Source organism: Chelonoidis abingdonii, chromosome 7 (assembly GCF_003597395.2).
Source record: "Chelonoidis abingdonii isolate Lonesome George chromosome 7, CheloAbing_2.0, whole genome shotgun sequence".
Classification (NCBI taxonomy): Eukaryota; Metazoa; Chordata; order Testudines; family Testudinidae; genus Chelonoidis; species Chelonoidis abingdonii.
The window spans coordinates 30,356,165-30,382,033 of NC_133775.1; the positions used below are offsets into that span (position 1 = coordinate 30,356,165).

At 41.8% G+C, this 25,869-nt stretch overlaps 1 protein-coding gene across 2 annotated transcripts in view; it reads right to left on the minus strand.

Annotated features, from left to right (window-relative positions):
• The window catches only part of SYDE2 (synapse defective Rho GTPase homolog 2), a 48,703-nt gene extending 32,012 nt beyond the window's left edge, over window positions 1–16,691 (minus strand). Inside the window, exons 1-2 of one of the 2 annotated variants that reach the window (XM_032798877.2) lie at window positions 15,368–16,691; window positions 8,831–9,559 (exon numbers count right to left, since the gene is read on the minus strand). In XM_032798877.2, the coding sequence (XP_032654768.2) occupies window positions 8,831–9,559; window positions 15,368–16,691 (2,053 nt within the window). The remainder of the gene's footprint in view (window positions 1–8,830; window positions 9,560–15,367) is intronic. The other variant, XM_032798879.2, reaches the window with a different exon arrangement.
• Window positions 16,692–25,869: the final 9,178 nt, after the last annotated feature.

Genomic DNA, 25,869 nt, shown 5'->3' on the forward strand with positions numbered 1-25,869 from the left:
AAAAGACTCAGATCCCAAAAATTCCCTCCCTGACTTTGAAAAATCCAGTTTCCTGATTGGTCCTCTGGTCAGGTGTTTGGGTCCCTTTGTTAACCCTTTACAGGTAAAAGAAACATTAACCCTTAGCTATCTATTTATGACAGAATGGAAAAACGCAAAATCCCATTTTTTTTAAAAAAAAGGAAGTGAGCGTTAAATGTATGCAAATAATTCAAATAAATGGAAAATTATTCCTTCTTTAAACCTATGGACTAATATTTTTTCCCCCCATGACAACTACCATTTTTCGATGAGATCTAGCTAAATGTTCTGGGCTCAATTCCTGCTGATGACCCAAAGTGTGGGAGTAAAGTGGTTGTTACAGGTTTAAAAATCTCCCCCTGCTGCTTTTATTAGGAGTTAAAAACCTTTCCTGAAAGAGAGGAGACTTTGTGTTCTGATAGCAAGTAGGCTGTGATAAACCCATCCACTCAGCAATCCTAGCTACCCACTGCCCCAATAGATTAAGAGTGAATTATTTTAAGTGGTCCATAATTAAAGAGGTGGTGGCTAGAGTCTCCAGAGGCACATAATGCAAGTAAACGGGCTGAACTGCCTCCTCTTCCATTACAATAATGATTTTTGCTGAGCACCATACAGCTTAAGTAATATTTCACTAGAGGAAGAAACAGATGTATAATAGCAGTTTAGCTCATTAGCCAAACTTGAATGTTCAAAATCCACAAAACTAGGATGAGTTTGCTGCCAATTTTTCATATGTGAATGCTTCTCCAGCTCTGATACAACAGTCTGGAACATCTGGGTCAGTCACTTTACCCATATAAGTTATAAGCACGCCCTTCTGACCCCGCCCTGCCTCTTGACAGACCCAGTTCTTGTTGTTCCTTTCACAGCGTAAGATGCAAAAGCAGTTCCTACTCCTTTGTGACAGCCAGGTCACAAAAAGGGTTATTTAGCACAAATCACAATCCAAGAAAGAGGGACATCACAGCTACTTTGACTCGAGCTGCTGGGTCTATTTGCCTTTTCTGCCTGTAAGGCTGAGCTGTAAATTGATGCCTCACATACACATATGACTAGGCACTCAACCTTCAGAAGCTCCGACAAATCTGCTTCAAGTACACAGAAGAGATAGGAATCCCTCTTCCATCTGTAATTTATTGGAAGGAGGTGTAACACTTTCTTCATAAGTCACTTACAGGTTTAAACTAGTGTATATGGTGAATTCTCTGTAACTTGAAGTCTTTAAACCATCATTTGAGGACTTCAGTAACTCAGTTAGAGGTTAGGGGTCTATTACAGGAGTGGGCGGGTGAGGTTCTGTGGCCTGCAATGTGCAGGAGATCAGACTAGATGATCACGATGGCCCCGTCTGATCTTGAAGTCCAACTTCCTCTGTTCTGCCTGACTTGGCTTCTCTCCTTTTTTCTAGCACCACCCAAGAAAAAGATGACAGTATACAGTCCCATTTCCTTTGCAGAGTTCAACTACCTTAATTATCAGGGAGCTGTGGGGACAGCAATAAGCTTAGCACATCAAGATTGATGGTGTCCTATCAATAAAGAGCACTAGGATCTTTCTACAGCATCCCAGGCTAACCTAGTATTACAGTCACTACCCACAAGCCTACCCACTAGGATTTTACACTGAGTCAGCCATCTTGGTATAAACACATATCCCCCTTTTTTTTAAGCAGTGAAGATGTTCCCACAGTCAAACAGTGACTGACCCAGAAGTTTCACCATACTGTTGTAACAGAGATGGAGAATAGGAAAATGTATCTGTGCCTTACCTGAAAATTTAATTTCTTAGAATAATGAGGCCCACATGACATTGGGTCTCCAATGTAGGCAGCCTTGGAGGCAGACCAAAACCTACCAAATCAGTGGCAGGCTAGGTAAGGCTCCTCCTCTGCCTGTTGAGAGACTTCCATGGCCCTAGGGAAACTAACAAAATGCATGGTAAGGAAAATTAAGCATTAAGACTAATCATCCTACAGAACAAGATATTCATTGTATAAGAAGCTGACTGCCAATTAATAATCCCAATTAACAGCCAAAGAGGGGATGGATCTGTGGACCTCATTGCTCCAAAAAAGGAGATTTTCAGATAAGGGATACATTTTCCTATTCTTATTCATAATGAGATCCACAGATCCATGACACTGGAATTTTCACAGCAGTGCCCACTGTGTGTGTGTGTGTGTGGACTATATACAGTCATATACAGATGGAAAGGGGGCGGGGGGACTCTTTCTTAATAGTTACTGGGATACTATAGTGAGGAGCACCCATGTACTGAAGGCAGCATCAGACAATGATAGCATGTTCAGCTTGTAGAATTTGGAGAAGGTGTGAACAGATGGCCAGGTGGCTGCTTTCCGCTTTTGCTTGTAGGAGGTCTTTCTGCCCATGAAACTGCCATAGCTTTGAGGAAAAAGCTCTGCTAGTAGAAGTTGGGAGTAACCTTTTTTTAAAAAAAATTATAATATATTTAGAGCCCTACCAAATTCACAGTCCATTTCAGTTAATTTCACCATCATAGAATTTTAAAAATCATAAATTTCAGTTTCTGATATTTAAATCTGAAGTTTCACGGTATTGTAACTGTGGGGTTTCCAACCCCAAACAGGGTCCGGGGTGGGGGAGGGGTCGCAAGCCTACTGTGCGAGGGGGTCATGGTATTACCACCTTTACTTCTGTGCTGCCGCCTTTAGAGCTGGGCAGCTTCTGGCCAGACACCGAGCTCTGAAGGCAGCGCCACCGCCAGGAGCGGTGCAGAAGTAGTAAGGGTAGCAATACCATACCATGCTGCATTCACTTGTATGCTGCTTCCAGCAGCAGCGTTGCCTTCAGTGCTGGGCTCTGGCCAGCAGCTGCCATTTTCCGGCTGCCCAACTCTGTGAAATCTGGTCTTTCCTACAATAGCCAGATTTCATGGGGGAAATCAGATTTTTTTTTACGGCCATGAATTTGGTAGGGACTTAATTATAATTATATTATATACACACACTTTTATGCTTCTGACATACAATATCTTAGCCACTTGGAAATGGAAGATTTTGAAGCTTTCTTACCCTTTGACACTGGATAATAAAACATAAAAAGCATTTTCCTTCTGACCTAAGCTACACAATGAATATAGAGACTTTGAGAGTTCTGCAGACACCCAAAGTATGCCACAGTTTCTCTGTGGAAGGTATTGGAGCTGGACGGAAGGATGGAAAGAATTTCCTATGCTCTATGGAACCTGGGGTTAATCTCCAACATTAAAACAGGGTTGGTTCTTAGTACCACTTTCTTTATAGAAGGTACAGCGATGAAGTTCCAGGAAAAGAGGTCCCAGCTCAGACAGTTTGCAAACTAACAAGATGGCTATCAAAAAAGCTGTATTAGAAAGTAATTAAGACACTTTCACAATTGATTCAAATGGATGATCTGTAATAGCACTGAGAACCAGGTAAGAGCTGACAAAAGAACTCTCTGTACTTCAGAAGGAGGGAGAGAAAATGCGACTGCAAAACAAAGAAAAACAAACAAAAACTTACCACACCCACACTATGCTGGACATCTGGATAAGATGAAATCTATTACTTGTCTGCCGCACTAAGGATGCTAGTCAAAGCAGCCATCTGACCTCTGAATGTCTGAACTGCATGACCTAGCCTGAGTCCGTCTTGAAGAATTCAAGAATCTGCAGATGTGTGGATGATGGTAAACCTCCACCAGACCCTAGAATACACTGAGTTAGTAGATTTATTAGTAGTAATAGTAGTTCCCTCTTGGAATTGTCTAATTTTGGCCTGCTGAACCAGTTGGCTGTAACTTTCAATCTTCCCTTGGACATAAAGGGAGAAAATTGAATGCAGGCTCTCCTTTGCCCAAGTCATCAGGAGATGAGTTTCTCTCCGAGGGACTGAAGAACTCATCGTCCTTTTCTGTTGAAATAAGACATTCTGCCTGTCATGATCGGCACAAGAGAAGAGCCCAGACATGGGAGCAGAGCCTCCAGACTGTATCAGATTGCCCTGAGCTCTTGCCAGCTTATACTGTGCTTGCTCTCGTTTGGACTAGATCAGGGGTCGGCAACCTTTCAGAAGTGCTATGCTGAGTCTTCATTTATTCACTCTACTTTAAGGTTTCACATGCCAGTAATACATTAACATTTTTAGAAGGTCTCTTTCTATAAGTCTATAATATATAACCAAACTATTGTTGTATATAAAGTAAATAAGGTTTTTAAAATGTTTAAGAAGCTTCATTTAAAATTAAATTAAAATGCAGAGCTCCCCCAGACCAGTGGCCAGGACCTGGGCAGTGTGAGTGCCACTGAAAATCAGCATGTGTGCCACCTTCGGCATCTGTGCCATAGGTTGCCTACCCCTGGACTAGATCCTTGAACAGTTCTTGATCCCATGTGATAGTTTTATCCCTCCAGGCTTACACCTATGGCAGTAACTGTCTTGACTACTTGGCCTACTTTGAATCTGCTCAGTCGTCATGGAGAAAAATACATTTACTGAAGGGTAGATAAGAAATAATGGAGGGAGGGATAAAAGGAATCTCTGCAGTGGCCCAATGTGAGCACAGACCTGCTTGAGAGGGGCCTGAGTCTCCACAGAACAGGCACAGATCTCCCTGCAGGCAGTCAATCAGCAGTGAGGTGCAGTAAACACCGTTTCTGGCTTGCCGTCTCTTCTGAGCCTTCCCTGCCATGCTGCACTCTGCTTGGGTGAAGAGAAGGGGTGGACTATGGGGAGAAAGGGAACCCCCTCTGCCAGCAAAGGCAGATGGTGACAACCTGGAGATTTAAAGTCATTTTTTAAGCTGCTCTGCAGCAGGAAGGTGTTGAAGCAGCCGACAAAAATATGGCAGTTTCTCAAAGGGGGCAGGATAGCTGTGACTCCAATGACAGACAGGTTTGGCCTGCCTCCAAAGCTGCATAGACAGAGACCCAATGTCATGGATCTGTGGCCCTCATTACAAGTAAGAAACATCATTTACAGGTAGCTATTCTAATTTCTTTCAGACCAAGACCCAACACCACAGCTTCAATTGTACTAGTATATTAAAAATCACCACCAAAAACTGTACCTAAATCTTCCAAAGTAACATTTCACAACTCTGTGATGCAAACCATTATAAAGAGGTGTCATTTTTCAACATTTTGCAGGTTATGCCGGCAGTGAATAAGCTGTACAGTTAGGATTCATTTTTATACAATTCTATATTTTGAAATTTGAATTTTGTATATATTAATGATTAGAAAAAAGGACTTTTCAGTCTGTACATCATATGTACTTCTCCTTAAACGTATGTCAAAAAAACACTTTTTAATTTGCATCCATGAAAACTTTTTTCCTATAGATTCCAAAGCATCAGCTCACACTTGTAACTTAAAATCTAGGTTACTTTTAGAACGGATTACTTTATCATAAAGAATTAAAAGTACTTTTATAAGAATTTTATATTTGCAATTTTGCTGTGTGGAAAATATAATATAAGTAAATCCAAATATTTAGTATCTATATCTCAGTAACTGTTAAAATATTAAGCATGGCCAGTACTATGCATCAAGGAAATTAACTTGCAAATCCTTATTCACATGAATAGTACATAAGCGAGTAATCCTACTAATTCTGGAACTACTTGTATGAGCGAGAACTAAAAGCAAACAAGGATCTACAGGATTAGGCCCCAAGACACCGATACAGTATTTAAAGAAAAAGCCCATTCAGTACACTGTTTGGAAGGACTGCTGAGAAGTAATTAAATCTAAATGTTTTTGTTTTACTAAAGAATAGTTTTCAAAACCATTGTAGCATTTTCAAGAAATTAAAACAAAATATTCAAAAACAATTGGTATCTCTGCTGAAAAACAGTCATAAAAACAATATCTCATTAATAAAAAGAACACCCTAACACTAAAAACCAATGATGTTATTAGGAACACAGGTAAAAGCATTGTTTTTGTATTTAACCTATAGCAGTACCCTTTGCTCAGACATCTTCCTTGCTAGTAAAACCAGACTTGCTAAACAGTCATGGGGCATTTGACAAGAGTTACTGCTTCATATATTTGAGTCTATGAAGATATAGACATTTATCTACTGCATAGCAACTGCTTGTGTAATTCAGACTCTGCCCTAATACAAATAAAGTTAAATCGGATGTGCTGCCCTTCATGTGGTAATTTTGTCTGGATGAGCTGTCATTTTAAATTTGACTGAAAATAACTGTAGATACCTTAACTAGATTAAAAGAAGCACTATCTACTCCTCTACAATAAAGCCAATTACTTAACAGCAGGGACCCACTTCATCATCAATTAATCCAGTCAATGTGATCACTATTCAATGCACACAGAAAAAGAGAGCTGCTTTAAAATAGTTTAATTAACTCAATACAGAGTAAACTTCACAGGAGAAATACATAATCAGTTTAACCAGACTTCACTATAAACATACGTTCAAAGCACAAATTAATCTGAAGGGATATAACTGATTCTCCAACATGAAAAACTGTAACTAGTTTTGCCTAATACATAAAAGGGTTTAGTTCTTCAAAAAGAGCAAGTGACCCCTATTAATGTTCCTGAGAATCACATACATACATACTGAGAGATTAATCTCTTACAGGGGTCAAACACAGTTTGTAGGGCTAGTGCACCGGTCTGTTTGTAGGGCTTCCCTGCACTGGTCTTCTTATTCTGTCACATTTTGCAATCAAATGTAATAGTACCAGTTATTTAATACAGGCTACAAAGCAAAATATTTTTAACTTGAATGGAAATTCTAGACCCTCACATACACTTTGCAGCTTAAACACACACACACACACGCTCCTACCTCTACTACAGTTCCAAACAAAAGCACAAAACGTGGGTTCCTAGATGTGAGAAGTATCAGAGGGGTAGCCATGTTAGTCTGGATCTGTAAAAGCAGTAAAGAATCCTGTGGCACCTTATAGACTAACAGACGTTTTGGAGCATGAGCTTTCGTGGGTGAATACCCACTTCATCGGATGCATGACAGTTCATCATGGCACAAACGGCTGGTTATAGAGGGTAAAATCTGTATGTGACCTAAGGGCCAACAGGATGAGTTTCAGATCCCGAGCTCCAGCTCCAGAATGTCTATACTGCTATTTGTAGTGCTATAGCAAAAGCCCCAGCCTGTAGACCAGGGCTATGATTCTTGCTGACACAGCTTTTTTTTTTTTTTTTTTTTTTTAAAAGCAGTGTAGACATACCCTAGGTGACTCTCCTAAATCCCATTTTCAACACTAACTTAGTATGCAGACTTTTTATCTGCAAAGTTTTTACCAAAAAACAGTAATTAATCTTCACAATATGGATATTAATATACCCATTTTATACAGGGAAACTGAGGACATCAAATTAAGTGACTTGTCCAAGGGGACAAAGTTCATCAGAACGAGATCTGGAATTAGAACTCAGGAGTATCTTGTCTCCCACTCCTATGCTCAGATCACATCTCTCGCTCACTCAATATGATACTACAAGTCAAGATCGGCAAGTTGCTTGACCCTGTCAATGAGAAGTTATTCCTTTTTAGGGGCAGACACCAACCTCAATACAATACTGAATTTATATATTCAGTTGAAACAATAATTAAAACTGGAGTATAAAATGCTTAAGGTATGTCTACATTGCAAGAAAAGATCTGCAGCTGGCCTAAGTCAGCTGACTCAGGCTTGTGGGGCTCAGCGCAGGGCTAAAAATATTGCAGTGTAGATGTCCAGGCTCAGACTAGAGCCTGGACTCTGGGACCCTGCTTGGAAGCAGGGGGGAAGATTGAGGAATGTCCCTGGGCCCAGGCTCCAGCCCAAGGCTGAATATCTACACTGCAATTTTATAGCCCTACAGCCTGAGCCTGCTAACCCAGGATAGCCGCAGGTCTTTTATCACAGCATAGACATAACCTTTGATGAACATTATAAATACGGACAAGCCAGTATAACTTCTGTAAAAGAAAACTGTTCTTCTCCCATCTGTTAGAAGTTTTTGAGGGCGTCAACAAGATAGTAGATAAAGGAGACAGGGTTGATATCGTTTATACGGACATTCAGAAAGCCTTTGATAAAAATCACGTACAACAGACTTCTGAGGAAATTAAGTAGTTGCAGAGCTAGAGTTAAAGTTCTACCTAGGGTTAGAATTGGCTAAGACATAGAAAACAAAATATGTTGTGTTTGTGCATCATCAACAGAATTGTTCATTTTACAGAGTGAACTTGGTTTTTATTGTTGGCAAGGTATGTGCCATAACAAACCAGTTTACATTTCAGATTCCAGGCTCCATTCAAACAGCTAGTAATCACGGTTAAAAAAGGACATCTTTTTATATCTGAGATGAGCAAATTTGATCCAGAACTCATCAATACATACAAAATGTGGAACCCTTCTCTTATGGTCACTTTTCAGAGCGGAAATGTGTTTTAAAGGCTCCAAAAATAATACTGTAGATAATTACCATTATTTTCAAACTTGAGTATCTAAAGTTAGGCACCTAAACTCATATTTAGGAATATAGATAAATGACCTGATTTTGCAAAGGGCTGAGCACTAGCATTTCCTATTCAAATGAACGTGATATGTGGGTGCTCAACACCTGTGAAAGTTAGGCCATTTATTAGGTGCCTAACTTTATGTACCCAACTTTGGAAAGTTGATTATAAAATATGTAGGCCATAATTTTCATCAACTTTATAGAAATGTTCACAATGAAGAGAAAAAAAACCCCAATGTTTAACTTTTCTATAAAAATAAAGACAGGAGTGTAACATCTATATATTCCATATCTTTCTTACCTGCTGAACAATATTTAAACGCAGGGCTCTCTTCTATTCCTGTCGCACTCTGAGTCTTGCACACAAAACTCTGCTTCTGCAGCTGCACACACGCTATGGAATGTATGGAATCTGCTTGATTAATTTCACAGGCCTGAGTCATCTGATCGTCTCCTGCAGATTCTGAGAAGTATGGAAGGCCTTTATTGTGCCCCATTACTTTAATCGGGTCACTCCCAGGCAACATCTTGAAACTGGTGGTATGGGAGTCCAAATTAACAGAGTTTTTCCCAGTAAAACAATGGACTCTGGGGAAGTCAGGCTCATCATCTTCAGGGATAGGGTTGTACCATATTTCTCCTTCATCATCTGCATCATTGTCCTCACTGAAGTCTAAAGTACAGTTTCTCAAAATCGAAGGGCTTGTAGAATGGTGAATGGCAGTTACAAAACTAGAGGTTCTTGCAGGACGTTCCTGTCCTGCAGGTGATTTGGGAGGAACTGGTGGCAGCTTAGGTCCAGGTAATGGACTGGACAATTTGGGTACATGGGTAGTATTTCCTTGCATTTTCTTACAGACATTTTCTTCTTCCAGATTAGGGGCCTTTAGAGTACTCTGATGTAGCCAGTTACGTTTCTTAGAAACTGTGATGCTGTCAAGCTGTGGCCTATGCTCAGGGACTTCACTGGCCGTAAGAATTTTAAGTTCTCTCCCACTTGTGGAGGATATGTAAATATTTTCAATTAAATCTGTTATTAAAAGAGTAAAAAGAAGGTGCTTAGAACATTATTCCAGTTTTGATAAAACACAGACACATGCTGTCATGTCCCATTCACACTAAATCTAGTTCCACAGGACAAAAGACATGCTGTGCTATCATGAACTTAATTTCAATCCATCAAAAGACAACGTGTGCACGTAGTAAAGAAACAAATATATCTTTTGACATAGCAATGGAAGTGATAGTACAAGCACGCTGATACTTGTTCTACATTCCAAGAATATGCACATAACAAAACAGAATATGGGGAAGCAGTCAACCTGACACTCCTATCGATAATGAGCATGTAACAGACGTGCAATATTAAAGTTAATATATCTCAGGACACACATGATATTCTTGACTATGGCCTAGTCCTGCAAGGTGTCAAGTGTCTTCTGAGTGCTGATAAAGGGTCTCAGCTCCCAATGAAAGCTCACCACATCACAGGATCAGGCCCTGAGTGAGACGTAATTTCAAGCTGCCAAAAAACTGTCTAGCATCCAAGTCTATAGAATGTACTTGAGAGAAAAGGGTTCTGTCTCCCAGAGTTTAATGTTAATAGCACTTGTACAGAAACGTTTGAGATACTATTTCCATCTGACATTTATATTTTCTTTAAAATCTCACCCACATTGTTGGCATCTGTAAAACACTGGAGGACTAACACTGAAATTGAAATGTGAACTGACTGAGTTAAGTTGTAAAGTTGCTCTGTGTGTTTCAATGTCTTAACACACTACTTCAGAAGTGAAAGTGCTTTGGTAGTACAATGAGAATGAAACCTGTACCCTAGATCAGCTTTATAGGCAACCTCCAGTCTTAAAGGTACTGCCCTAAATCAAATACAATTCTGCTCCACTTATTAGAAACTCCATTAAGCAACCAATTTTATCAGTACTTCAATGGTTGCTGTAGATTTCTTCATATTGTGTTTTGTAACAAACAAAAGAGACAACAGTCACTTAAGAATGGTTTCACTTTGTTAAAAAGTAAAACAAGTTACTTTTAAAAGTTTATTGAGCCAAAAAGCAATGTTCTAAAAATGTTAACATTTTTTAATATTCCTATTATCAAAAGTACAATAAAAATGAAAAAAAAAAACTAATTATGTAATTTAGATTCGTGACACTTAAGTTTTGCTTGTGCCTTTATTTACATACAATCTGAAGGTTTTGCATTTTTCACTGAATTAAATACAGATTGCAGTTCTTCTGAATAACACCAGACATATAAATTACATAGTACTATAAAGTTGATTGTTCATTACATTTATTTTAACTTAGATGTTGGCACTTAACATTAATGTAAAGTTCACATTAAATGCAAAATTCAGGGTCCAGCATTTTAATAAGCAAACGTGGAGTATCCGCTACCTAAGATCAAGATGAACACACAGATTTGCAAAACAAGTCTACTTTATTTCTACTGTAGCTATGCATCAAGTCTGTACAGTATAATTAACAGATTCCTTCTAATTAAAGTCATTTTATTTCCTCATGAATACCTCTAAAAGAATGCATGCAGGCAGCATTTAATGCACTCTGAACAACCAATACTTAAAATACTTTTGCTAACTACTTTAATGATTATGTTTGCTGAAGTAGTACTGTTTTGTAATAAGTCTAAAGAATTTATAACTATTGAACATGTAACTAGGCATACTCCTAAAACAAAACTTCAACAAAATAGTGTTTAAGTAGCAAAAACAACCCTGAAGTACATTTTCCAGCACTCTTGTTCAGTGTGCATTACACATGTAGCTTAAAAACTGTGAAAACATAGTGTAGAAATTACCAATGTATAAATGGTGTACAGCTTATAAAAATACAAACACTGTTTAAGGACAAGCCAAGGATCACATCAATTTTCATACCTAGAACTCATTATTAGCATTAACTCTGAACAACAATTCAGCCATCCTTCTACTGAGTACGTATATTGGGCGTTTACACTAGGATTTGTTTTGTGCAGATGCTGCTGTATTGGTGTAAAACCCAAGTGTACATAAGCTGCATTGGTGCAGTTACAGTATCATAGCTATACACATACTAAAAAGACCTAGTGCAGACAAGCCCTCTGTTTAAAGCTATTGTAATGTTTACTGATTTTGCCTGTTTAGAAAGGATATCTTAATAATGGCTCTGATGTGAAGACCTACTAGTATATTTCTGTCTACAGTATAATAAAAAGGCAATTATTTCAACTTGCTTTTTAATTAATGTCCTTGCTCCATTATTGTCCTTGCTGTTATTGTTGCTCCAAATAATTAGATTTGCTATTTTGAACATTTATATTTTGTATCATTTGCAATTAGACATTACACAAAGTCAAATATTTATTTAAACCAGTACAGTATATGCTAGGAATCCTTGTTTTCTACATCTGATTGAGGATTTTAATGCAGCAATTTTCCAGTAACAGCACAGGGAATTGTTTCTCTCTAACAATTTAAAAAGATGGAACATTCAAGTACTCTATTTCTACAACAAAAATATCTGTGTTACTGCCAGAATTGCACAGAAATGTATGCCCTTTAGCATTAGTTAGGAAAGCTTACAATCCTCAGAAGTGCAGACTCTTAAAAATTATACACATGCCCAAATATACAGACCAATCATATGTCTGAAATCTGGGCCTAAGCTACTTTTTACTCCTAGAACAGCAAAAGTTCAAAGTACATTTGACAACATATACGAGTACAGTGTTCAATATTCCAATTACAACTTTACTTGTAAGGCTTACTAAGGAATACAATGATAAAATGTGTTGAAAATTCTTGAATAACTCTCCATGACATGATTTACTGCTTGTGTCACAATTTGAATGTCGAAAATAATCGTCTCACTCTTATGCTTTATGCAGACAATAATAAACAAACTTGCTACTGCCAAAATTCACTGTCAGTATTACAATTTTTTTAAAAAAATCTTATCTTAAATTCAGAACCAGCCAAATGGTATACTTCAATTTAAACATCAAGTCCATCACTTACAATCAAATGACAGACAGCTGTATTTGTAAGCTCTGCACTTCTCCTTTATATGGTCTTAGGCTCTGATCCTGCAATCCTTTACACACATGCTTAACTTCAGTACCACAGCAGTGCCACTTAAGTCAATGGCAGTAGTAAAGTTAAGCACATGCATAAAGGATTGCAGGATCAGAGCCTTGATTTCAAAACGCATTTTTACTTTGAAATTTCTCACATACCACAGGAAAGGAGAAGGAATAGCATAGAGGAAATCTAACACAAATCTTTCAATATACCACATACATATCTGCACTCATGCATGTTCTGATTTATCTGAACTGCTCAACATATTTTTGAAAACAATTAAAGCAATTCATTTTATAAATATCTATAATGTCTAAATATTTTTAAAATCTTACAAAAAAGTATCAAATTTCTGAATGTCAGCTCTGAGGTTTGCTACCTCAACCACTTTTGCAGCTAAGACTCAATATGTTTATATTATTATATCTGACAAAAAATAAAGAAAACAGCCAGAGATAGAAGTCAATATATTATTAGTCATTACTGAAAAAGCTTCAGATAGAATAGATCCTAGTGAAAATGTATATTTTGTGAAGTCCCAGTATGCAAGTACTTCCTTGTCTGGACAATAAGTATGCACTATTTGACAGAAATACATCTAGAGTACAATTAGTTCAGTAAGCCCACTGACACATTTTGAAGATTTTCCAATCCTATTAACTTTAGTAGTGATCAGGATAAGTAGAAGGATTTTAGAAATATGCAGGTCATGCATATCCCTTACCCTTTGTTCTAAGACAGTCTTATTTACAATAATATTCCCTAGATAAAATTATTTTTAATTATTTGTATTATCATAGCACTTGGGAGTCTCAGTCATAGAGCAGCACCCCAGTGTGCCAGGCACTGTACAAAACAGAACAAAAGAGATGATACCTTCCCTAAAGAGCTTCAGTCCAATGTTTGTTTATTAAGGTTTTTTTTAAAACTAATGATTCAATTTACCTTCCAACAGACTGACTGAGTACTAAATAAATACTGCTTTATAAAAGAGTAGGACCCAATTTTACAAACATGCACATGCAGATCAGGGCCTCAATGTTTTAACTTGATTGGGGTCAAGATTAATATTCTGCCTATCAACTGTGCGTAGAAAATTTTTCAACAAAAGGTTGCACTCTACCTTTCTAAGACATATTTTTTGGATGTTAGGATAGGTTGACAACCACCTTTTAATTAATCAAGAAGAGAGTTTTTGCAGTTCCTCCACATCTGGATCAATAGGTCATTCATATTTTCCCTAAAACCCCTAAATAACCAGAATTAATTTAGACTCCAATAAATTTTTTTGTTCAAACCAAACTAACAATTAACTTGCAAACATTCAAGTAAATTAGAAAAATAAGTTAAAAGAATTATGAAGCAAGCAGCAGTACAAAGAAAAAGCCTGGGGAATTATAAAACATTAAAATATTGAACAAAGTAGGGACCCCCATTCTGTAACTTTTTAGTCACATAAGCAGTATTTACTTCTAGGGTTACTCATTCCTGGAAGTGGTTGCAGGGGTCAAGCCTTAAGTCCGGATATGCCAAAGGACACTGTGTTTATTTGCATTAAATTATAAAGCAAACAAGATTGGGAAAAGAGGTACATTGTTAAGAACCTGCACAAAACTAATTTTGTTCAACTGAAAGGCTAGTAGTTAAATTTAAAGCCCTTTGCAGTTTTAAGAGATGAGTTTTATTGGCCAGAATAATGAACCGATTGTTTGTGTGCATCTACACCTTCTAATTAAAATAAATCATTTCCAAATGTGAATGAGTTGCTTAAAATATGCAATACTGTATAAAAGAGACAATACCAATCCTTTGGGACTATATTTGTCCAGTTAACTTCCTCCTTGAGTTTACTGCAAGTAAACACACGGGCTTTTTAAATTAAAAATGATGACTTTATGATTTCAGCATATTATAGTGGTTAATCTATATGTAAATCATTTTACTCTGGTGCATACAGTAACACAAGTGTAAGTTACTAAATTCTAACAAACATACATGCATCATCTGGGTACTCTTTTTAAGGATGCACTATTAGACCTGCTAAAAATAAATGTCAGTTCTTCTATTTGTGGAAGTACCATTTTGTGGATTCACCTCAATTTCCCCTCTTGCTTTCTATGAAAGTTAAAGCCAATTTCCACAAGTGAAAGAGCCATTTTCACTGTGAAAAAGCCATTTCATTGGAGAAATGGAAAACGTGTCATAACTTTGCCTTTGGCAATGTTTTGCCATAGTGTATTAACAACTCCAGCACTGTTAGTGACAGAACTAGCAAGTGCAATCTACCTTGATCAAATCAAGAAACAGCCCAAAGTTTGATATGGGAGTATTCAGAGGGAAATTTAGGATTTCACATAGCTCCAGTATTAAGGTCTAATTTGCAGATGGTACTGGACTTTTCAGGTATACTGCTTTTATAGGAGCATGAACCTGTAACAATAAAACCCCTAGAACCAAGAACGCAAGGTGTGTTTTACTAAAACTTCATATACATTCCCCTGCTATACCACAACCAGAGACATTACACTGGCATTTATCACCCTGTAATAAATGGCTGAACGTGCCTCCAAACTGCAGGCAACACTCCACCATTCAGTCACCACCCCTTAGTAAGGCAGACCCAGCGGTGGGGTTATTTTGGCTCCAGGCCTTCCAGAGCACAAGCTGCTTAGCGGAGTGTGACAGGCTGAAGCCAGGCCCAAGAGGTGGGGAGTCTGGTCGCCATCCCCGCGAACATACCTGTCAGCAGAACTCTTTGCTCCGGGGGAGCTGCCAGGGCCTTGCTTCCGTGCCCTCTCCAAGCCGGCGGAGTTACGGGCCTCTCTTCTCCAAGTTCTGGCTGAGCAGGCAGCGCCGCACGGGTCCCAATGGCTCTGGGGTCAGCGGAGGAAACCCCTGCCCCGACGCGCCCCATCACTCCCCGGGACAGCAGGCGCCCTTTGCACATCCACTTCTGCAGCTTCCCGACGCTGACCGCGGGCGGCCTGAATCGGCTCTGGGGGACGGGCAGGCGGCTGCTGGAGCACGCTGCCTCTTGCGGCGCGGAGCCCTGGGAACTGCTCTCCCCGCAACTGACTGAGCACTCAGCGGCCGCAGGAGCATCGCTTCCCCCGCGGCCGCCATTCGGCCGCCCCCGGTCCCAGGCCGGGCTAGGCGACTCGCCCTGCAGCAGGTGCCCCAGGGCCGGCTCCACGGGGTGGTAGCGGATCACGCTGTCGCTCAGACACCGCTGCAGAGGCGGTGGCTTCACGGGGCAGCCGGGGGGCAGCAGAAGGAGGCTCCCCAGGCTCTGACCCCTACGCCCAGGAGGAACCAGCTGGCCGGGACACCCTACTGAGCCCTGGCCGGGCGGTGGTGACCAGGCGAGGGCGGACACCTGCTGCTGCGGGCTGCCCTCCCCGGAGGAGGAGGACCAGGCATCGCTGCTCTCCGCGACCCCGCAAGAGGCGACGGGCTGCGGGAACCCTCCCGCGCAGGCGGGGCTGGCCGGGGGCAGATCGTGCATGGCGTGGATCAGCAGGTAATAGGCCTCCTGCAGTTGGTTCCGCAGCCTACCCGCGCTCTCCCGGGTCCCGGCCAGGCGGCCCTCCCCTCCACCCTGGGCACAAGCGGCCCGTAGCCCCTGCGCCTCCTCCCGCGTCTGGGCCGGGCGGCAGCACCAGGGCAGAGTCTCATTATCGTAGTAATCGCCCTCCTCGCTGTCAGGAGCGCGCCGCGCGGGGGTGGCCACGGGCTGCGGGGCTGGGTCCCCCGCGGAACAGCGAGGGGGCCCTGGGGCTCCCAATGTCCCTTCCCCCAGAGCTGCGGGGCCACGCGGTGCCTTCTCCCGGCGGGGCCAGCCTGGCTGCCGCTGTCCCAATTCCTCCTGGCTCCCAGCCCCCGGGGGCGCCGAGACCTCCCGGCTCCTGGGCTGAGCGCACGGTGCCCCCCGGGCCGGTGGCTGCTGCTGGGCTTTACCTTGAGGGGCGCCGGTCCCCCCGCAGAGGTGCGCGCCTGCCGCCGCCCCGCGCTGGGACCTCCTGCCCCGCAGCTTGGAGAGGGTCCTGCGCAGAGGATCTGCCATGCCTGCCCCCGCCCCGCACCGCACCGCACCCGTCTGCCTCAGTAGCCGCTGCCCGCCAGCAGGAGGGTGCTGGGCGCCCCCCTGCGCGGCTGGTGGTGGCGGCGGCGGCGCCCCATGGTCGGTCGGGCGGGCTCGGTATGCGCCGCGCTCCCTCCCCGCAGCTCGACTCCTGCCGCCGCTCACATACTTGGCATAACTGAGCGGGGTGAGAGGGCGCCCTGCAATGCGCATGCCTTGCTGCCCGCCGCGGAGCGCGCGCGCCCGGCTCCCCCCGCCCGGGCTCCGGGCTAGGGGGGCCTGGGCGGCGAAGGCTCCTCCCCACCCCCCCGGACCCGGCTCTGGGCGCTACCTGCTGTCCCAACACCTGCACCCGGCTGAGGGGCGAGAAGGCACCAGTTCCTCCTCGCAGCTCTTGTTAGGGTCACAGCCCTTTCTGCTGTCCCTAGCCCGCTACCTCCATGTGTGCTAATACCTGGGGCAGGGGCTTGACTAGAGCAGAGCGGAGCTGCATCTCCTCCCCCAGGCCCATACCTGGGAGGGCGAGTGAACGTGCCCCCGCCCGGCTGCACCTAGGCCGTGGCTGGAGTGAAGCACCCAAAGACGCCCCCCCTCCCAGAGTTGCACGGGGGAAGGAATGCCGGTGCTATTCACGCCTGGTAAAACAAAGCGACTAAAGCACGAGGATAGTGCAGAGATTCATGACGGTGAAATTGCCAGGAGCGCTTTGCTTTTGTTACTCGTATGAGAAAACCGAGGGAAAAGACAAACAAGTGCAACAGGTGGCCTTGAACAGCAGCAAACCCGCGCTGGGACTGCACTCAAAACCCTATTTGCTGAAACTGTATTAAACTAATTTAACAAGTCAATCTTAAACTCCTTTAATTTTCTCCCTGAAAGAAAATCTGCCCACCTTGCAAGCCACCTAACTAATAATGACCTAGAAAAAGAGGTTCTGCTTTTGTAAAGCATCTAATGCACTGAGTTTTGGGGTTTTTTTAAGTTTTTATTTTAATCTGTTTGATTACAAATATATTTACTATACTCTTACTGGGGTTTCACTTGCATGGTGTCTCCCATGTCAAAATTATTAGGTCATAAAATATTTAAAGACCAGAATTTTCTCATGTTCTCTCTCACCCTTCCTCCCTCCCCCTTTTGCTGAGAGAATGGCTTCAGCAGCCTATGTAGTCTACAAATATCCCCTAGCATTAATAGGAAGATCTTGCTGAGTGCCTTTCTTTTCTTTCACAGCAAAGAGCTCCAGGAGAGCTTATCTTAGCTCTATTTATATATCTTAGAAATGAGAACAAGAACATAACTGTACAGTGGTGAAATATGGCATATGGAACCATAACTGGGTCATACAAACCATTTCACCAACATTTAAGTAGAAGTTCCACTCTTTCTCTTATAAGTATTATGAATAACAAACAAAATAGTTCATCTTGTTTATAATACCCCCAAACTCTCCACAATTAAGCCATTATATATGTTCTTCCTATTTTGTGGAAACTAAATTTAGGTTTGCCTGTGAGTTTAGAGAACACAGTTCTAACTTTCCACTCACAAACTATTATAGGATTTATACATCTTTCTAAAAGTTTTTTAAATTAAAATGCTGAAGAATATTCCATATAGGTGTAAATAGCACCAATTCAATAACATCACAAGTAATCCAATCATATAATGTGTATATATGAATTAAGCTATGAGGAAAAGAAAGAGTAGAAGATATGATTGCTATCCAATATGTACTTCACAATAGTTCATCACTTCTGTTACACCTTTGCAGCTTGAAAAAGGAACTTCTGCCATTTTTGTCCTGCTGCTTTTTATATACATTTCCTCCCTTTTAAAAGAAAATCATTTGGAAATAAATATACTAGTTTGTGTAACTAGGTATACAAAATATTGCATAACATTTTTGTAATTAAATTTCCTTTGGGGAAAAAAATTTAGGTTGATCTGATGTTTGACTCAATCACAGTGATGAGGTCCACACCCTAAACATTGAAAGTAATGATAAGTTTGATAACTGAACTCTTTCTAATAGTCTTATTTTTATTTTGGATCCTTGTGTTTCATATATACAATTACCATAACAAATGTTTCTCACCATATATGTCAGCTAAAAATGCTATTATTTTTTACAAATGAACATCACCCTTGGTTCTGTGTTAACTTATTTCTGTCTACTATTAGAGTGTCCTCTGCTGGATGAGTTGGAGACTGCAAGTTGGTCCCAGCTTTCCTTCAACTCTAAATCTATGCACAAGAAATGACTAAAAACAAAATGATCCGAAGTCTTCTGAGAATATACTGGCCCCATTTCAACATTGTTTTTCCTAGTTTTGGTGGACTGATCCAAAACTATATGTGTGTTTCTTATGCTCTTTTACAGATACCCAAGGTGCAGTTCTTAACATTAGGTAGTGATTTTTGCTTATGTTCAGTTGTGTAGGATCCACGTAAAGAAAAATTCCTGTGATTAGCGTAATACTGCCTAAGCCAAATACAAATTTAGTCCATGATCCTGTAAAGACTTAGGCATGTGCTTAACTCTGCGCACTGCAAGCCTGTCCATTGACTGAAATGGGACTACAATACAACCTCAGAGTTATGGACTGACCTGTCAATCACACACACCATTTGGAACCAGAAGTTTTCAATCAGGCAGCAATAGAGACAAAACAAAAAATACTCTGGAAATATAGAACAGTATGGTGTTAAATGTAAACTACTAAAAAAAAGTGAGGGGGGCAGCATTTTTCTTCTGGATAATAAAGTTTCAAAGATGTGTTAAATCAATGTTCAGTTGTAAACTTTTGAAAGAACAGCCAACCATAACATTTTGTTCAGAGTTAGAAACATTTCAGAGTTACAAACATCCATTTCCGAGGTGTTCGTAACACTGAAGTTCTACTGTACTTTCAGTGCATAAAGTTAAACAACGCCTAGGTCTCTGCAGGACTGGGAAGCTAGCAGATAAACATATTAAAAGAAATTTTGGAAACAATTTTTGAAAAACCTTAAGAAGTCAGTATATTTATTCAGCCTCTCTTATTGAGGCTGCCATCTTAATTGTACTTTCGAACAGAGTCATAGTTGGATGACCAAGTATGAACTCAATGGAGTCTGACTGCCATTGACTTTACTGTTGGAGCTCCATGCAGCCAGAAGGGCCAACCTAGAGTGTGCCCATTGGGATCAGGGTCCAAGTCTGAAGAGAAATAGAGACTTTTCAATTACAAAGCACCGGAAACATTCAAAGTTGCTGTCAGCTAAGTTCTATATCAGGGGTTGGCAATGTTTCACAAGCCATGTGCTGAGTCTTCATTTATTCACTCTGATTTAAGGTTTCACATGCCGGTAATACATTTTTAACATTTTTAGAAGGTCTCTCTCTATAAGTCTATAAACTATTGTATGTAAAGTAAACAAGTTTTTTTAAATGTTTAAAAGCTTCATTTAAAATTAAATTAAAATGCAGATCTTATCAGTTTAGTGCAGTGGTTCTTAATCTGGGGTGCACGCACTCCCTGGGGCAGGGCCGGTGCAAGGATATTTTGCGCCCTAGGCGAAACTTCCACCTTGCACACACATCCCCCACACACACACATTGGTTCATTGAGGGGCAAATCGCAACAATCCTTTATAGACCTCAGGGGCCAGCCGTGTCCAGGGGCTGATCCCCAGAGCAGGTTCCCCACTCCCCGCCCCTAAATTCCCCTGGAGGGTGCACAGCCCCTCCATGAGCCCTCCCCACCCCACCCAACCCTACCCTGCTGGCCCACGCCCCGAGTCCACTCACTGGCTTTGCCGGGCTTGGGCCGCTGCAGTAGCTTGGCAGGGAGGAGCCGCCTTCCAGAGGCACCGGAGAGCCAGAGTGTTCCGCTTGCAGCAGCAGCGAGCCCCAGCCATGGAGGAGCCGGTGCAGCGCACGGGGGCAGCAGCCCTGCAAAGGCGGCGGTGCCACTAGTGGGGAGCAGCCGTGCCCCCCACCCCTCCTGCCCAGGCTGCGGCCTGGCACCCCCCTGGGGGCTCCTGCAGGCTGCAATGGATGTATGCGGGCAACAGCCCCCATGAGCCCCCTGGCTCCCCCATTGCCTAGGGTTACCATATTTCAACAATCAAAAAAGAGGGGAGAGCCCTGCCCTAGCCCCACCCCCATCCACTTCCTCCCAATTCCGACCCCAACTGCCCGTCAGAACCCCCAAGCCCCTCTGCTCCTTGTCCCCTGACTTCCCCCTCCTGGGATTCCTGCCCCTAACTGCCCCCCCAAACCCTACCCCTACCTAAGTCTCCCTGCTCCTTGTCCCTTGACTACCCCCTCCTGAGACCCACCCCAGGACCCTACCTCCTACCTGTCCCCTGACTGCTCCAACCCTTATCCACACCCCTGCCCCCAGACAGACCCCCCGGGACTCCCATGCCCCATCCAACTGCTCCCTGCCCCCTGACAGGACCCCCAGAACTCCTGACCAACCCATACAACCCCCCTGCTCCCTGACTGCCCCCTGAGACTCCCCTTACCATGCCCATGCCGGTCAGACACTGGCTGCAGGTGGAGGCAAAACACACTGTTGGGCTGCTGTGCACACAGTCCCTCCCCCACAGAGTGCTGAGGCAGCGAGAGGGGGGGAGTGGTGGGAGGGGCAGCAGCGGCTCACACTTCTGGGAGCCACAGAACCCGAGCGCGGTGTGGGGGGGAGCTGGGGGGGGGGCGCCTGCCCCGGCTGTGGCCTGGTGCTGCCCCGGGGGCTTCTGCAGCGGATGCATGCGGGCGGCAGTCCCCGTGCGCCTCCCGCTCCCCCCTCGCCGTGCTTGGGCTCTGCGGCTCCCAGAGTGTGAGCCGATGCCGCCCCTCCTGCAGCAGGCTCAGGGCCCCACATCCCGGCGGCTCACACTCCCAGGAGCTGCAGAACCTGAGCGCGGTGAGAGGAGAGCCGAGGGGCACACCTGCCACCGGTCTGGGGTCCCAGCTGCTGGCCCCGCTCAGCCTCCTGCAGGCCTGGGGTTCCGTTCACTCAACTGGCAGCAGGCTGAGCAGGGCCAGCAGCCGGGACCCTGGCTGGCAGCCATGTGCCAGGCAAAATCGGCTCACATGCCACTTTGGCACACATGCTGTAGGTTGCCAACCCCTGTTCTATATCTATATATATAGACACACACTAGAGAAAGTTAATGTGAGTTGGCTGAATTAACACTTAAAAACATATACAAAAAAAAGAAAATATAGACCTTCCCTATCAGTGATTTTAAAATTACAAATTTCCTAGACGCCATCACAGGAAGGTAGATTCTCTCTCTCCTACTTTGCATTGCCAAATTGTTAAAATGGCAGTTTCCTTCTTTGTACTTAAAATATTTAAAAAAGCATTGTAATAAATTCCTTGTTTTCAGTCTCAGATGTGATTGGAATCTTTTATATTACACTGGGATTTTCCTTTAACAGGCAGAACATTTGTTGATAAAATGTATTAGACATTAGGACCCCAATCCTTAAACAACTTGTTTACTCACATACATGGTTGCAGACTGGGCCCTTCATTTGCTCCCCTGGGTATGTACTGCCATGAAAGAAATTTCAGTGTAATTTTGCTTGCATAATTGTTTCACTCAGCATTTTCTTAATGGACTCACAGGCATTTAATGGAGCAGTTTATGCATTTAACTTATTCCCCCATTAATTAGCCACATAAGAAATAATAAAATTAAAAGCTGCCAATAACTGAGTCTATACAACACGGTTTGATCTGTATCTCAGAAAATTATTTCCATTCCAACTTGTGGTTGCAAAACATGTTTTCTTATAGATAACTAGAAGTTTAAAAAAAAAATCTCTTTGATGGTTCTGTTGTGCAAATAAAGGATGCAATTTATTGCATACTCAAAACCCAAAATATTGAGGATCTGGCTTGATCTGACTCAAACCAGGCAAAGAGGAGTCAAGGTTGAGTTTTTGTACATAACTCACTATGTTCTGCTCAGGTGTTGCAAAACATGTAGTACAAAATGTGACCCATTGTTATCAGGCTTCCTACAAAAAGTACAGGGGTTTAGGAAAACAAGACCCAATGTGAAGTTTGAAATTCTTTTGGGGAGACTGCCAGGCATTTAGGGTTATTTTTACATAGGTTTCTAATATGTGACCTTAACAAAAATAGAAAAGGACAAACAAATTTTTCTGTATGTAACACAGTAGAATTTATAAAGCAGCATCACCAATTTGGTTTGTCTAACAAACAAGACACAGGTAAGGTTTTGCCATTTGGGGGATCTCTTATTCAATACATCTTTCCTGAGCTGTTCCGCTCCCAAATATCTCATTTGGCTCCACTACACTGAGAATTGCAAATGATTGCCAAAACATAAAGCTTAAGAATCATGTGGTAATAAATATCCTTGGCAAAGAAAGCGTCACTGACAAAAAGACTCATACATATGTAAACTACCGGTAACCTTGAAGCCATGAACCTGAGAGAGATGGTTGAAAGATAAGTCAGGTGAGGCAGCATTTGTGACAAACTACAATCCATATCTAGGACAACTGTGTCAGCAATAGCTCTCATGACTGATGAAAAGCCACAATAGCTCATTATTGAAGATTGACAAATACCCTTTAACATCCTTGCTGCTACTTTAGACAGCACAGCAGATCTGCCTCAGAAAATAACCTTTCACAAGCTAGGATTTTCTGAAGCATGGAAACGTTAGGTCCTATGGAAATTCAGTTACATTTTTGAAATTGCCGTCATATAATTTTGAAAAATTCCATCACCTATATTCTATATAGTCCCATAATAAACATTTAAAATGCTATCTAAATGTATTTATACAAATGTAGGCCTTAGTCCTGTGGACATATGCTTAATTTTCCACACATGAGTAATTCCTCTGAAAGCAGTGTAAAGGAGCCTTCAGTTAATGTGAATAAGACCCCTCAGTCTCATTTTCATTGAATTGGGCAATGCAGTTTCTTTATTCTCCCAGATCCTGGCAGAAAGAGAAACAATACAAAAGCTAAAAGATAACATGGAGCTGATGCTGATTGGCGAAATCGACAAGCACTCCCTTTACCAAGAGAGTGTGTACCTTCCCATTGTCAAAATGGTCTGAAATCAGAGTCCCATTACTCATTTCACAGTCAACAAACAAGGGTCAGAATCTTCTTTTTCGTTGTCAGTTTGCCAAAATATTGATCCCTTTTTCTTTTAGGTGCAGACCTAACTCCAGTTATCCATATCTTTGTTACCACTAGACCTAGTCTATTTTGATTCACTAGGAAAGACACTGGAAAGCTTCAGCTAGCCCAGAATACAGTTGTATACTTTGAGAAAAGTGGACCAAGAGACTGTAATACACTTGTGCTCCACGTTCTGAAGTGGTTGCTTGTCACCTTCCAGGTGGAATTGAAGGTGCTGGTTACAAAAACAAAACAAAACAAAACAAACCCTAAATGGTTTAGTCACCACTTTCCCCATCTCTGACCCAACTTGCAAATAAGAATCAGGAATGCTTAAGCTAAGTGTTCCAAAAGCGACGATTAATGGATTCTGGAGCAGAAGAGTTTGGGAGCAGAACCTCCTCTCTGGAATTCACTCCTGCCAGAAATTTGTCAAACCCTGGCCATTTTCAGAAAATGCTTTAAGATGCACCACTGCCTAGGCTTTAAGCTAAATGCTGGCTCCAGTACTCCTAACATTCAGGCTATTTGCATGGTTTCCTTGTCTGTCCAGTATGTTACAAGGGATCATGAAAGGGTTTTCACAAGCTATGTAAAATTTACCAAGGTATTACATTGAAAGGCACAACATAAATCACTTGTAGCAATAATAATCATTCAGCATCACAGTTAAAGTTAACTAGCAGGTGTATTCATAGCTCTGTGTTCTACACTTAGGTGAAATATAAATAAGAGCAGTTGCACTTAAAACCTGTGCTATTTTGAGCTTTTTTTTAAAAAAAAATTCTGTTGGTTGCTGTTATAGAAGGCAAGTTAACACCTTAATGAGCCTTCCATAATATACTGTCATTACCTCCTTTGATTATAGTCATCTGATGCAATTACAGGGCTATTGTAGGACCTTATTCTCAGATCCTATATAAACCTTGTTAAAGATACACTGAAAAATAAGAGTGGCCAGAACATGACCCCACAGACTGAAAATGGTCTATATAATTTTACAAGCTAGTAACTGCTATTATCATCTTTGTTTAGTATAAGAGGTCGGGGTGCAGAAACGGCATGTCCCAGTTCCTAACACTCAATCTTGACCCAACCTGAAGGTAGACGTGAACTAAGGGTTTAATGGGTTCAAATAAAATAAGATCAGAGTCAAACCTTCACTCAAAACAGGAAAAAAACCTTTTCTGAGTTCAAAAAATTAGATACAGTAATTATTTCCCTCCTCCTCCACCCCATTACTTTTGTGCATCTCTGTTCTGTCTGGTTCTGGCCAGTACCAGAGGCAGAAGTGCCAAATTGCCACGAGAAAGGATTTTTCCAGCTCTTTCTAGTCTGACCCAAAGAAGGAAATAATAGAAAGCCTGTTTTCATGAGCATTTCACCTCAGCTTCCCAACTTCAAGAGGCTGCTATAGTAGTTCAGAAAAACATCTGAATTTATGGGTGTTAATCCAAACCAGATTAACCCTCAGAACTGTTAGATGTTCACTCATATCAGGACAGAGCCATATTTTAGCCAGCTGCTTTAGTGGAGTTTGAACACTGTCCCGTAGCTCTGTTCTTCTAGCACAGTTTAAAATATATATCACATGGAAACAAACATGTTCCCAAATCATGTTAAGACTCTTATAAGTGCTAGCGTGTACAACGTTAAAATCCACTAAATCATAATAGTTCAATTTTATGTCAGTCCCTACCAAGGAACTACTGATATGTTAATGTGGGTTAGTGTGGGTAAAAACTCATAATGGATAAAAATGATGGAAACACAGAGTAGATTTTTGAAAATCAGCACATTACTTTTACACTTAAAAATAAATCCCCAAAGACTCCAATTTGTGTGATCATTTAACGACCTACAAAATGCCAGTAAGGAAAAAGACTTTTTAAAAACTACATGCTCGGGAGTATCTGCATTTTTAAAGTACTGTTTTTACTTCTATGGTTTAGAAATTAGGGTGAAAAAAATCCTATACAGACTTAAAAACTG